The sequence below is a fragment of the Anastrepha ludens genome, chromosome 3, assembly GCF_028408465.1.
Source record: "Anastrepha ludens isolate Willacy chromosome 3, idAnaLude1.1, whole genome shotgun sequence".
NCBI classification, from domain to species: domain Eukaryota; kingdom Metazoa; phylum Arthropoda; class Insecta; order Diptera; family Tephritidae; genus Anastrepha; species Anastrepha ludens.
The window spans coordinates 107,534,522-107,548,578 of record NC_071499.1 but is presented as its reverse complement, the minus strand read 5'-3'; the positions used below and the strand labels follow the sequence as shown (position 1 = coordinate 107,548,578).

Here is a 14,057-nt window from a genome sequence, read left to right as displayed (position 1 = left end):
ACGTGCAAGAAAGCCCACAAAGCAATTCGGCCCAAAACCGAACTCCTGAAATGGTTCACCCAATCAAACGTTTGTGTGCCTCTAAAAAAACGGCCAAAAGTTCAACATTCCGTATCATAACGAGTTCAGCTGAAAAACAGAAGATGATGGAACCTAACAAAAAAAAAAATATATATTCATAACGTAAAGCGAACTATTGTGACGGAAAAAAACTAACGCTTTTAAAGAAAGAATCCATAAAATATGACGTAATTGAGTCTGATACGAGTGCAGAAAATGAAGATTACGTTTCCTACTATGAGTCCATTAATTCCATTGGTCCTATTTCCGACGGTGAAGGACATTATGACATAGAAGATAACGACTTATCTAAATGGAAATTAACCGATGGAGATATATTAGACATAGGAGATTTTGTTCTGTTTAAATTGGCTCCTAAAAATCAAAAGCCATTCCACTATATTGGTGAAATAACGGAAAAGTTCAGTAATAACGCTTTTAACATGAACTATTTACGAAGATTTGCAACATTTAACTGGGTGTTTGTAAAACCAGAGGTAGAAGACCTCGCACTAGCTTCAACAAGTGAAATTGAACTGAAATTGCCACAGCCAACTAATCCAGCTGGCACATCTCGATGCCGGACGAAGTATTTATTTCATGTTAACTTTGGAAACTACTATATTAAATCATCAAATACTTTTTAATTACCTTTGTTCTCTCTTACACATTTTTACTATGATATAATATTATTTTGATCTAGCTTCGATGGAAAAAAATAAGCCTGTGTTTTTATTTTGTTGAAATAAATATATTTATTTTGTTTTTTGAAATAACGTCTTGTCAAATGTGCCCCTTTAAAAGTCAAAGGTACCCCTCCGGCGGGGCACATTTCACAAATTGGCTATTTTTTAAAAAAAGGCCGAATAAGATATTTATACTGTTTCTTGTAAGTCCTTGACCAGTTAAATATTAAGATTAATTTTAAATAGTTACGATCAATTTCTAAGATCTACGGTTTTTTCGAAAAACATGCGAGAAATATGGTTTCGCAAAAAAGGTGTCACAGGTGCCCACTTTCCCCTACCTTGGAAACTTCCCATGTGTCGCTTTCCAGTCACTGTGAAAACAAACAAATCTTCCCACTAATTGTATTTCAGATTTAGATTGCTGTTCGATAAATTTTAATGAAGAACAATATCCGGCGCATTCGATAATAATATTCATAATATATGGAAGCATGCAAATTTTTAGTTGAAATTTAAATAAAATGCAGTGCAATATCTAGTGAATGCTAGTCTCATTTCGCTGAATTCGTGTGATTAATGTAATTGAAATGAAAATGTTGCAGACAGCTCGAATTTTTACGGGAACGATTTTGCTAATATTCACGGGAAACGTTCTGGTGTGTTATATAAAATAGTTTTAATTTTAATTTATTCTGTGAAAAAATGTCGAACTTTAGGGGCAACGAATTTCATAAGTTCAGCGAAAATTTTTGTAGTACTAGTCAACTAAAGAATTTCAACAAAATGTGTATCATATTTAAGTGTTGTACTCAAATAACTAAGCCAGCAACATTTTGAAAAGTTTTTGCTATTTTTCGTTTGTTTATAATTTTTTTATAAAAATCTGGCTCATTGTATAAGAAATATCACATATCACATTTACAAAAATTAAAAAAATTATATTTAATTATATTTTTTTATTTAAAGTGCAAGTATAAGTTGCAAGACAAAACTCTCCTTGATGTTTGATAATTTCTTTCCTCGACGTTATTGCGCATTTCCTCCACATAACGAATGCAGGAAATTTTCTTTACATGTAGGAATTGCGCAAAACAATAATTTAATATAGCCCATTACTACTATGACAATACAATTGACGACATAACCCACTTCGGATGGAACTTACCGTGCAATTATGAAGTAAAAGAATTACAAAGAATTTTGAAACGATGGCATAAGCGCAGAATTACTCAAAAAAGGAGTAAAGGGAGAGTAAGGACAGAGCAAGGAGCAAGCAATGCTCTTCATTCCCAAATAAGAACCATCTGGCGCAGTGAATAAATCCCTGCAGACTGGCACGTAGGCACGTGAAGGTTGAGTCTGGCTGCATGCTCCACTACTTTCCAGTGACCTGTAAGGGTTGCTGTGATGCGTGAGATGTTTGGTCGAGAACATCCTAACAGGGGATTCGTCCTTTGGGTTTTGTATGATGGCCATGCGTTTTTTGTTGTAGTGCATGTAGTTAGTTGCTCCCATCTTCTTTCAGCTAAAACTTCATAGTGTGAAGCAATGGATGCTTTTATTGTGTTCAGTGGGGGTGGAGACTACCACCGCCTTTGCTAAGGCACTAGGGTCGCACCTTTTCTTGCTAGCTCATCCGCTATCTCATTACCTCGTATGTTCCTGTGACTGGGAACCCATATCAGAGTGATTTCAAGCCAATGACTAAGCAATTCCAGCTCCTCTCTACACTGTAAGACTAGTTTGGATGAAATGGAGTTGGAGTCTATGGCCTCTATAGCTGCTTGACTGTCTGAGAAGATAGCTACTCTTGCATCAACTTCCTTGTAGAGCACTATATCGTCTGCGTACGCCACTACTTTAATCCCCTTTCGGTTGAATTTGGTAAGGATATTGTTGACAACTAGTAACCACAGCAGAGGGGATAAGACTCCTCCCTGAGGGGTTCCTCTGTTGACAGTGCGTTTTAACGGCGCTGCTGCCTACCTCACCGAGGATTATTCGAGTTTTAAGCATGTTCTCTATCCATTCGTTGAGACCTGTGTCCGTGCCTAACATATTAAGAGCCTCAATTATGGATCTTGTGCTAACATTGTTGAACGCCACCTCTATGTCGAGCAAAGCGACTAGTGAGTATTGTTTGTATTCTATGCTCCTCTCAATCGTACTTACAACCTCATGAAGAGCTGTCTCTGTGGATTTTCCCTTGAGGTAGGCATGTTGAGATAGTGAAATCGTTGTGTATGTAATATTCTCCCTGAGATATACATCAACAATCCTCGAGAGCTTTGCGAATAAAGGAGGGTAAGCTGATGGGTCTGTAATCTTTCGCTGTACCATGACCGCGTCTACCAGCTTTGGGGATAAAGATCACCTTAACCCTCCTTCAGCTTTTTGGTATATGCCCTAGCATAAGGCTTTTTCTGAAAAATACCTCCAGCCAAGGAATCGTCGTTTCTCGAGTGTTCCACAGCATGGCTGGGAATATCCCATCTGGGCCGGCTGCTTTGCATGGTTCAAAGTTTTTCATCGCCCATAGTATTCTGTCTTGGGATACGATGTGATTGATTGTAATGGATGACAGGTTGGATGTTTGAACACTGTTACTATTGTTCTCAATATATTCTGTGCTACCTGCGAAATGTGTATTTATAAGATATTCTAGTGTGTCGGCCGAGGATTTTGTCATTCTCCGTTGTCTTTATTCAAGAAGGAAGGGCAGGAGTGTTCTTTGGATAAAAGTTTACCTAGTCTGGCCGTATCTTTGGTTGATTCGATGGAACTACAAACATTTCTCCAAGTCTCTTTCCGAGCCTCTTTGATTGCTTTCTTGTACTCCCTAAGGAAATCTTTGTAGAGTTTGAAGTACTTGTGTTTGTAGCAGATATTGAAGATTTGTCTTAACATTTCCCTGAGTTTACTTAAATCTTCATTCTACCAGGTAGGTTAGGTTGTTTTGCCATATGTGGCGGGACATGAAACTTCAAGCCGTTTCGTTAACGAAGCTGCGAAAGCTCCTACTTTCTCATCTAAGTCTTCACTTGATGTTATGGTTTTATTTATGTGTTGAAGTTTAGACTGGGTTACTCTACGGAATATGTGCCAGTTTGTTCGTGTAGGGTTTCTATATCGGGTATGTTTCTCAAGTTTAAGATTAATATTGAAGAGAATCCAACTAAGGTCCGAAAATGATTTCTTGTCGGATACTCTCCAATTTGTGACTATTTGGGAATTATTGTTTGTGCATAGGATAACGTCTAGGACCTCTTCCCAGCCTGGAAAATTTGTCGAGCTCAGAAAAGTGAAGGTTGGGGTGGTATCTAGATTGCATATATCGAGATTGGTATGAAGTAGGAATTCAAAAAGTGACTCACCTCTTTCATTGCGTTTGCGTCGCAGCCCATCAACAGTTTGTCTGTCTTGTTCAGTGTTGATAGGAATCGAGCCACTCCGTCTGGCGGCGCCGGTTTATCATGTGGCATATACACCGATTCCAGGTATATTGCCGATTTCTGCAGCTGCGCTTTCATTACAGTAAAGTCGGGAGTACTAAAATTAGAATGCAGAAACGCTTTTAAGTGTTTTTAAATGATTATGCATGATCGGAGCTTACCGTTCGCTTGATTGTAGAATATGTTGATGTTGTTGTTGTCTTGGAACCCTTTAACCTCATTGTCTGTGACCCAGGGTTCCTGTATAAATCCGATGTCGATGCTCCTTTCCCTGAAGAAGACATCCAAGTTCTCTGCAGCACATTTCGAGTGCTGTAGATTCAGCTGCATGGCTCTAGGCATCGGGTTGGTTTTCGTCTTCAGCTAGGCCAAGCTTTTCTAGCTTTACTAGCTATCGACCTCATCTAGGTCATCCTCATTTTCATTGCGGTCTGCTTTGAACATTTTTGGTTTGGCCTTTCTTAGACCAAACCGCATTTCGTTGTCAGTTTTTTTGAGTATTGGCTGGCACTCATCGTAAATCTGGAGAACGAATGACATGCTGCCCTTTTGCGGTTTTTCTGCCTTCACGATTGCCCAGACGTCCATCGGCACCGCAGGGTTGTGTGACTTTAGGTATTTTAGCACATCTGCACCGCTTAAGCCCATTGGACCGGTGCGGATAGAACACGTCAACTATCACCTACGTTTTAACGTTGAATGCCTAGCTGAGCTTCAGCGTCTTAAGAGGGCTAAACATGTTCTGAGGATGGACACAAACGAAATTGCAAAAAAGATCTGCAATATTAAGCTGTCTGTGCCTTTTAAAACGGGAAAACCTGGATTGATACAGTTAATGACGATGTCAAGATATTTGTACTGAAAAACTGGAGGATGTCTGCAAAGAATCGAGAGTCTTGGTCGAAGTTATTGAGGGAGGAGGGAAGTCAAGGTTTAACGTGGACCGTCACGCGAACAATGATGATGACATAACTGCCTTCATAAATTTTTTCTAAAAATTTCGAATAAAACGGTTGAATTTTTATCATTTTCTTACAAATTTGAAAGCCGGCTTTATATGGTATTTCTCATATATTTTGAGTTACACTTTTATAAAAAAATATAAACAATAAGTATCCAAAAGCAAATTGCTAAAACTAGGCAAAACTTTGCTGGCTTAGTTCGGTGAGTTTAACGACGTAAGAGTATAAACGTGTTAACCGGCGCCACTTAGAAAGGCTAAGTGAAGTCAAACCCTTTATTTGCTTTTCCAATATTTTGAGGGAAAGAGGGTGCAAGATGACCGAACCCACTTGATTTTTATTCGCTACACTCTATCTATTATACATACCACCGATGGTGCGTCTCACGGTGCAAAATCCACAAATTCTGCGTTTTTTGCCGAATTGCTGCACGAGTTGCTTAACTTCCAGATATTAGTCCTTATTAAATGTCTGACTTTCTGGCCATGGGTACCGCTTTCTTTTTTGACTGAAAATGACGTAGTTTTTTTTATATCGGTTCATTCGGAGCTCGTATCTAGTAATGATGCGTTTGATGCATGTTGGGTTTGATTAAGCCTTGGAAATAATGTCTTTGGCGATTTCAAAATGGTCCCTTTTTTGCATGCAATTCAGGTAGTTTGGGATGAACTTTGAAGCAACACGTCGCAAGCCAAAATCATTAACTAAATACAATGTCTTGAACGGATCCATAAGCATCGTTCAAATCCTTTACCAACTCTCTGTTGGTCAACTTTTCTTTCACTTTTTTAACTTTTTGCCTCGACATTCGTCACCTCGATGGACTCACGATCTTTTCTTTAGCGTTCATGTCACTCGTAAACGGCTGTTCTCTCTGGTCGCATGGAACTTGGGTTCCCTGTGGACTAAGCTTCATACATGCCAAAACCCTGCAATCAGGACAGTAACGGGATGCCTCCAGGTGCCTCCTTTACAGCACCTACATAATGAAGCACTAATGCTGTCAGTTAAGGAGCACATCAAAATGCTCCGCATACAGTTTCCACTTGGGTCCTACCGAAGGTTTCATCCTTGTAGACAGCTGCTAGAACCTGAGCCGCCTCCCAGGCACATTAGGAGACATCTCTTTAACTATTCAGATGAGATCCCGAACAAAACGAACCGATAATACGCTAAATGACATCCATCGGGAGACATTTTCCACCTTCTTAAACTCCTGACCTCTGAATGTCGTAATTGGAGTGCAGTCACCACTTATTGTAGTTGAAAACCTTCAGCTAACCCGAGAGACCCGCGTCACTCTGGCACAATTACATTCTGAATACTGTAACTGACTACACTCCTACCTATCCAGGATCGACCCCGACATAAGCAACATATGTCCACCTCGTACGATACTAACCACCTTTTCACATGACCTTTCCCTCTGGATCCAACTTGTCAAAACAGCAAGCTACAATAACAATAACAGAGTAGGGCAAAAGGGAGAGCAAAATTTTTGATGGCTGAGATCGATAATATCAACACCAGCCATTTTATAGTCTTAAACGCTAAAATGATATCTGAGCGATTCAGTTACGTATCCCAGAGTATTTTACTACCGAACTTCACTCCAGATACCGGGGAAACTAGAATATCGTTCATCACCCAACTGCTCAAACCATTTGAGCATCAAAAGAAAATTTGTCAATTTTTTTTTATCAGCGTTTCCTTAGTTTTCCAATCACGTTAATGTGAAAGTAATTTGTAATACTTAAAAAAATATCTGAAAAAAAGTCAAAGTAATCAAAACTATTGATCAAAAAAGCTCGATATGCTCCATCTCCAATGAGCTCCGAACACGTGGGCGAGTACTCGTTGCTCCTTTTCTCAAACTGTTCGAGCTGCACTCTGAAGTAATCACATGGTAAAGACCCTGTCATCTAGTAGGCTCGTGTGACATCAAACGCCCTTGGCAGTTACGATACAATTATCACATTTCGACAGTATTTTTCAAGGTTCCTTTACATCCTCCTTTCTCATCACGTTTACAGGAATATCAGTTTCAAACACAGTGGCTTAAAAGTACTGATATTCTTTTCGCATAAGAAATTCTTTTACCTGCTGTTGGAAGTGGTTTTAAAATCTACAAAGAGATTTTGTGCCTCGAGTCTCTTTTCGCAGATTTTTTCAAAATTGGACTTATAGTAAATTATGGGTAATGTGTGATCAGCCTGCCTACATATACAGGATTCTCAATTCATTTTGCACTTTATACGCCACATTAAGATCGCCGATGTCCTGATAGCCGATGGAGACTAAGCTGATTCAAATTGATATTAGGATTCTAATTTCATCGTTCATGTTGTTGTGAGAGCTTAAAACATTCCCTACAAATTTGTGATGAAAGCTACTGAGACGATAGTGTTTGGTTGGTTATAAATTCCGGATATGTTGGGGTTCCATTGTCAACAGACGGTTGCTATTTCTTGCTTTAAAATTCTTGGAAATAGCATAATTTGAACTGACTTGAAAACTCTATTATTCTAGTACAGGAGGTGGGTGTCGTTGCTGTCCGATTCGTATATTCGTAAACATTTTTTTTAAAGGACTTGCAAAGTATTTGATTAGTGGCAAATATTTCTTTCAGATAAATTTTTAAATTATGGGACTTTACCTAAAGTTTTTGAAGTGAAACTTCTTTAGCGGCGGTCTGATATTTGAGCGAGAATGGAGAGTGAATTGGAAAAAATGTAACGTTTAGAGATTTCGTTACGCGAGAGAGAAAAAAAGATACAACGTAGAGAGAAGGAGAAAGAGAGCTATATATTTTCTATACCTAAGACATAGGCTTCGTTGTAAGACAGAGTATACAGATATATAACATAGAGAGAAAGAGAAGGAGAGCTATACATCATAATGTTAGGCGACAGAGAAAAAATCAGAAAAAAAGTTGCTGGTCATGTTGCAGCGCATAATATCAGTAAAACAGCGGTACCAATCGGACGACGCACATCCACAATCCTGCTTAACAACAACAAAACGATTAACGCTAAACGATCACATTTACCATTAGTTTGTGCTTGTGCGACGACCATTCACAAGTCTCAGGGAAGCACGTATTCTGAAGTTGTTTACGAATACGAGTATGATAAAAAACATTCGCAATCATTAGTTTACGTTGCTTTATCACAAGTCACTTGTATTGAAGGCTTGTGGATTATAACGAACGGAAATGATTTTCGATTCTACCATGGTCGACGAGCATCAGTCAGTATGTCTCATTTACAAGATGAATTCCGGAGACTGTCGTTAAATAGACTGGAAACTGTGGATAAACAAATAATCGATTTCATGACTCAGAGAAGAGGGCTATCTGTATATACTCTTAATTGTCAGAGCCTACGAGCACATTCCGCAGATTTAACAGACTCTGTCATCCGCAAATCGAGTATAGTACTTTTGTCCGAAACTTGGTTAAACGATAACGAGGATATTATTGTAGTATACCAAATTTCAATTGCGTCATCAAATATAAGCGACTAAATGTTAGAGCTGGCGGTAAATATCGACACACCAAACATGGAAATGACTGCAAGGCAGTCTCAGTCATATTCATCAACAGTCACACCAGTTGGCGATGTTTGCATTGCAGAATGTCAAACGCTGAATGGAAAAACTATTGTCATAGCCGCCATCTATATCTCACCGAACCAAAATCTTGATGACATATTTCATTCACCGCTCACTACTGGTTTACAGCCACGCAGGTGCAAATGTACTTGGAAGAGGCGAAGACAAAATTCCATTGATTGTCGGGGGAGATTTCAACGTAAATTTCGGATCCAATGATTCTTTGCCGTTGATTCAATTTCTTCGAGAAACATTCGGTTTGCAGATAAACAATAACCCTAAAGAATCAACAACAAAATCCGGAACTACACTAGATGCAATTTTCTAGAAAAGATTGAATCACGTACATATATTTCATATTTCAGCTATCACAAACCAATTATATCAGTATTACCAATTGAACCACCAACAGATGATAGCATAATGCATATATAGTTACTAGTTATAGTTAATTTTGGTTTCACAAATTTTATACTGTTGTATTTCTGAAATTGAAATTATCCCTGTCTCCTTCTCTTCCTCTCTCGCTCTTTCTCTCTCTCTCCCCCTTATTCACACACAGAAGTTTCACTTCTACCACGTGTACGATGCTGCACATGATTTTTTTTATTTATTTGTTAGTCACTGAGATATCAGGTCTTTTGTATTTTTGTATTTTTCAAAATGACAGCTGTATGGTGACAGTTATATGCTGATGTCATTTTACGGATACGCAGGAATGGCTAAAACGATATCTCACATCGCTCTGAGCATTTTGGTATATAAATATAAATATCTTTATTTATTTCTTAATTAAATATATCGTAGTTTTTAGAAATTAACAATTATTTGAGAAATTTAACTATTCTACTCCGGTGTGCTTGCTGCGTTGGGTACAAAAATGTGTGTGATATTTATTTTTATAAGTCCTAAGCCATATTTTTGTCTATGCTACTGATTTCGAATAAAAAAGTTTTCTTGTTTCCATTTCAGGCTGATGAAATGATGAGCTTGCCCATGGGATTATTGATTGAAGCCGTTGAGCCATACGCTATTAATTGTGACCCGAAGCCTGAGCTGGGTAGGTTCTAAAAATCAGATAAGACAAATTAAAATGTTTCTGTTGCCATGTGTTTTTTATTTATTTATCATTCTTTGTTGCATTCGACAGAACACGCGCAGGAGCTTTTCTTGAATAAGGAGGACGCACAGCATACAACGAAATGTCTACGTCGGTGTCTAATGGATCAGTTCGAATTGGTATGAAGTTTATGCACGAAGCTTTTTTTAAGTAAATTTCTGAAAACTTTACAATTTTGAGTTACGCAGTTTATAGATGGTGGCACGCAAGTAAATAGCGAAAAGCTGGTGGGCTATATGCTATTGGCATATCCTGACAAAATGGAAGAGCTTAACGAAATTTTAGACGGCTGTAACGAACAAAACGAAGAAATGGGCATCGATGAGAAGTAAGTTGGGAAGAAATACTACTACCAGGTTTAATTTTTACAAGCACATCTCGTTTTCAGATGCGAAGTGGCTCATGTATTTGGAATGTGTATGCTGAAAGAAATGCAATCACGTGAATATGAAATACCTAAGGTTGTGGAGTGAAAAAAAATTTCAAACCAATTTTAAATACAATTGTTACTTTTAATAAAAGTTGAACAATTACAGCATATTTTGCAACTAAAATAATTTTATACAGTCAAAGAGTTATATGGTAAAAGATTATTTATAGTATTTAAGCAGATTTTCGTCAAGCTGCTGCCACCGTTTTTAGAATTGTTGTGTAAAAGTTATTCAAAAATCTCTCTACGCTAATGGTGTCAATTAGAAATAAAGTAATAGTAAAGCCAAGTTCCTTTCTACATTTCCACACATCCCTGCCTCTTCCTTTGCAGCCACGTTTCATTGCTCATCGTTCCATCGCCTACGATATCCACCCTCAGTAACAAGTAAGGGCCATATCTCTCTCTGAAGTTTGCTCTTGGCCACTCAAAATTATAACAGTCGATATTGACGTTGAAGCCAACGATGTAAATATGGGCGGGATACTCGTACACCTGCAAATTGTTCGCTCTCATAAAAATTGGCGGCTTGCGAACTTAGCACCGTAGGGTTACTGAGAAATATGAGCGCGATCTGTTCCGTGGTGTATTTGTAAATAGCTGCTGTGTTTATTAAATCTAATTTGCGTGTTCTGCGATTTTTACTTAATGCAAGCGGCACCTGAGTTGCTGACGATACATAAGTTTAGGAGTACAACTTGCAAACAAACTAAAAACCTTCGGAGTTGCTCTTTGGAAAACGAGATTGAGTAAAAAAACAACTGACTTGTCATAATTTCTCCGACCGGTTGGTGTCTTAATGGAATATCTAACAAAAGCGGCAGTTTGGGTTTTCTGCAAAAAAACCGAACCCTTTCTGTAACCGAACCCATTCGGCTTGAAACACTAATGATAGAAAGTTTTTTCTAATAGGGGTCGCCCCTCGGCAGGCAATGGCAAACCCCCAAGAGCATTTCTGCCATGAAAAAGCTCCTCATAAAAAAATATCTGCCGTTCCGAGGCAGCATAAAACTCCATTTGTGGAAAAACATCAAAACACACACTACAAATAGGAGGAGGAGCTCGGCCAACTACCCAAGAGTGTCAATTATTATTTTTATACTAGGCAATACAAGACTGCAGGACTGATTTTGAAAAATTAGCATACATTTATTTTGGAATGTGAGGAAAATGTCAGCGAAGTCTTGTAGAAAAAAAATTAAAAGTTAACATAGGTTAAGTAATACCAAAAATGATACAAAGAAGATTGCGCCCATCAGAGAGTACGTGACGTCAGGTTTTTCCAAGTTGTGCAGTATTGCCAAGCATTTGCTCTTCGCAATAAATTTAGTGCTTTTTTATACCGAAAATTTTGAAGTTTCGTGTTTGTTTCTTTTTTTTAATTTAAAGCTACCAAAACTTTAAGTTAAAAAAAAAACTGTATTATTATACAAAAGAAGGTTAAAAAAGGCCACTCCGAGAAGATTTTAGTGCTAATGAAACTTAGTTGGTGCTTATAAAATTTGATATTTTTAAAGTGTGAATTTAATTTTTTGCTCCTTTTAAGGTTATGCAAAAATATTTAATGCCCCTCTCTCAACCCTTCTTAAGATTGAAAACCTTTTTACACATTTTAAAAGGCGTTTGAATTTACTGAATGCGGATTAAAACCATAGAGGTGTAATCGTTCCTCCCTGCCATCAATCCTTAGTGGGACATAGGGCATCAAGAGGTGTATTCCTTGTAAAAATAAGCCACAAAATACCAGAAAATACTAAAGAAACCATACTGACATTTTTACAAAAAGAGTACCTTAGCTAGTTACATAACCTCAAATTTAGCAAATAAGTCGTTCCCTTAACAAAAAAAGCCTCGCTTAACAAAAAACTCATAAATTAAATTGTACATAAGCATAGCACATTTATTTAAAAAAAACGCACATTCTAAAGACAATTTGTCACGCATACAAAGTTCTTTAAGTGATTGAATAAAAAATTGGTGTTTTATTTTCTTTAAATGGGAATTTTAGTGCGTTTTTATATCCAAAGCTAGGCAACACTGCAGTAGCGAGAGAGAGATTTGACTGCCGAAAGCAGAAGAACACCAACAACACCTGCAATGGCGGGCAATGCCACCAGATGCTTAAAAAAAGTAAAGCTAAATAAAACTGAGTGAATTATTATGAAATTATAAACGTTACATTTTAATTAAAACAGGCTAGAAAAATATCATGAAGAAAGAAGTAAAACTCCGAGACTAAATAACAAAAAAACAAAATGCTAAATCAAGTTACGAAAATGGTAATCTGGCCATACTGGATCTAAAATCACGTAACTCGTTGTCAAATTCGCTGAGAGCAAAGTAACGGGACCACGATAGGCACCATCTCATTATTCTTTCCATCATGAGGTAATACATACAAGGAATATAATGGAAGAGAGAATAGAAAGTGAAAAGTTTTTGTGAAGAAACTCTACAATTAGGTATGTAGGCTTAACAGCAGATTCTGTCAAATACAGCAGAGCCAAGTAGCGGCAACGCGATATGCGCAACTTTCTATATACAGTCAGAGGGGTTGAAAATTCCGACTTTGACAGCTCGTTAGAAAGTGAAGTTAGCTGCAGAACACAAAACGACACAAGTGCGTACAGTCCAGGTTTACGGGATTTAATTTGAAAAGTTTTCCAACTCTTTCGCTGTTTTTTTTGAGGGTCCACTGAGGTACATGATGTATACATAAAGGAACGTGATAATGGGCGCAAAATGCTGCTCTGCGGGACACCGAAAGAGGTAGTAAAGGTATAAGAAGATGCATTATCGACAACAACTACACATTCACGATTTGCAAAAGTATGACTTAATCCCTTTAAGGAAAATATAGTGAAACCCAAAACTTAATAGTTTTGAGCTTAAGGTGGACTGGCAAACTTTATCAAAAGCCTTGGCAAAATCTGTATAAACTGCATTAACTTCAAGGCTATAATTGAAAGCCGACTTACCAAAATCTGGAAAAATAGGAAGATTAGTGACGGTTGACCTACCAGCCATAAAACCATGCTGATTACTTGATATATTACGTATATAATTTAGTATAATTTTTGTTTTACAATAAACTCAAAGCTTTGAAACCGTTGAAAGTTTGGAAATAGGCCTGTAGTTGCCGATGTCGTTTTTATTCCCTGCTTTGAATATCGCTGCGATAGAAGTAACTTTCTATGAATTGTCCACAAGCTAACGAAATTAGCAGAAGTGTATAGGTGAACCGAAAATTTTTTGATAAACAAAGGTGATAGATAGTCCATCAACATCCACTTGCCATGAACTTTTGATGCGCTGATTACCATCATAAATATCGCCAACAGTTAACTGGAAAGAACCAAAATTAACAGAAGAAGCAGTATTCTCTCGATCATAACTAATTGATTTTAACGCAGGTTCAAAATAGGAACTGAAAAAGTCCGCCAAAACGGTCAACGGCCTCCTTGGTAGAGGAAGCGTAGTTTCCATTGAAGAACACATCCAAGGGAACGCAAAAGCAGAACTTTCTAGATTTTACGTAATACCAGGATTTATCAATGCTTTAGGATTCGTTCTAATTTCATCCTCAAATCCTCGCACGTTATTATACTGCAGAACTTTACTTAAGTGCTTAAATTCTTTAGCAAAGCGCAAATATTTATCCCCATGAAACTTGGCCTTAGATAGTTTATATATATACATATATAATATAATTGGCGGTGTATAAGGGTGTAC

General features: G+C 37.7%; 1 protein-coding gene across 1 annotated transcript; it reads left to right on the top strand.

The window, feature by feature from the left end:
- The first annotated feature begins 1,294 nt into the window (after positions 1-1,294).
- Positions 1,295-10,435, top strand: LOC128856698 (uncharacterized). Its single transcript, XM_054092011.1, has 5 exons — positions 1,295-1,405; positions 9,748-9,835; positions 9,926-10,014; positions 10,084-10,223; positions 10,284-10,435. The coding sequence occupies exons 1-5, from the start codon at positions 1,337-1,339 to the stop codon at positions 10,366-10,368; spliced, it is 471 nt and encodes a 156-aa protein (XP_053947986.1). The 5' UTR covers positions 1,295-1,336; the 3' UTR covers positions 10,369-10,435.
- Positions 10,436-14,057: the final 3,622 nt, after the last annotated feature.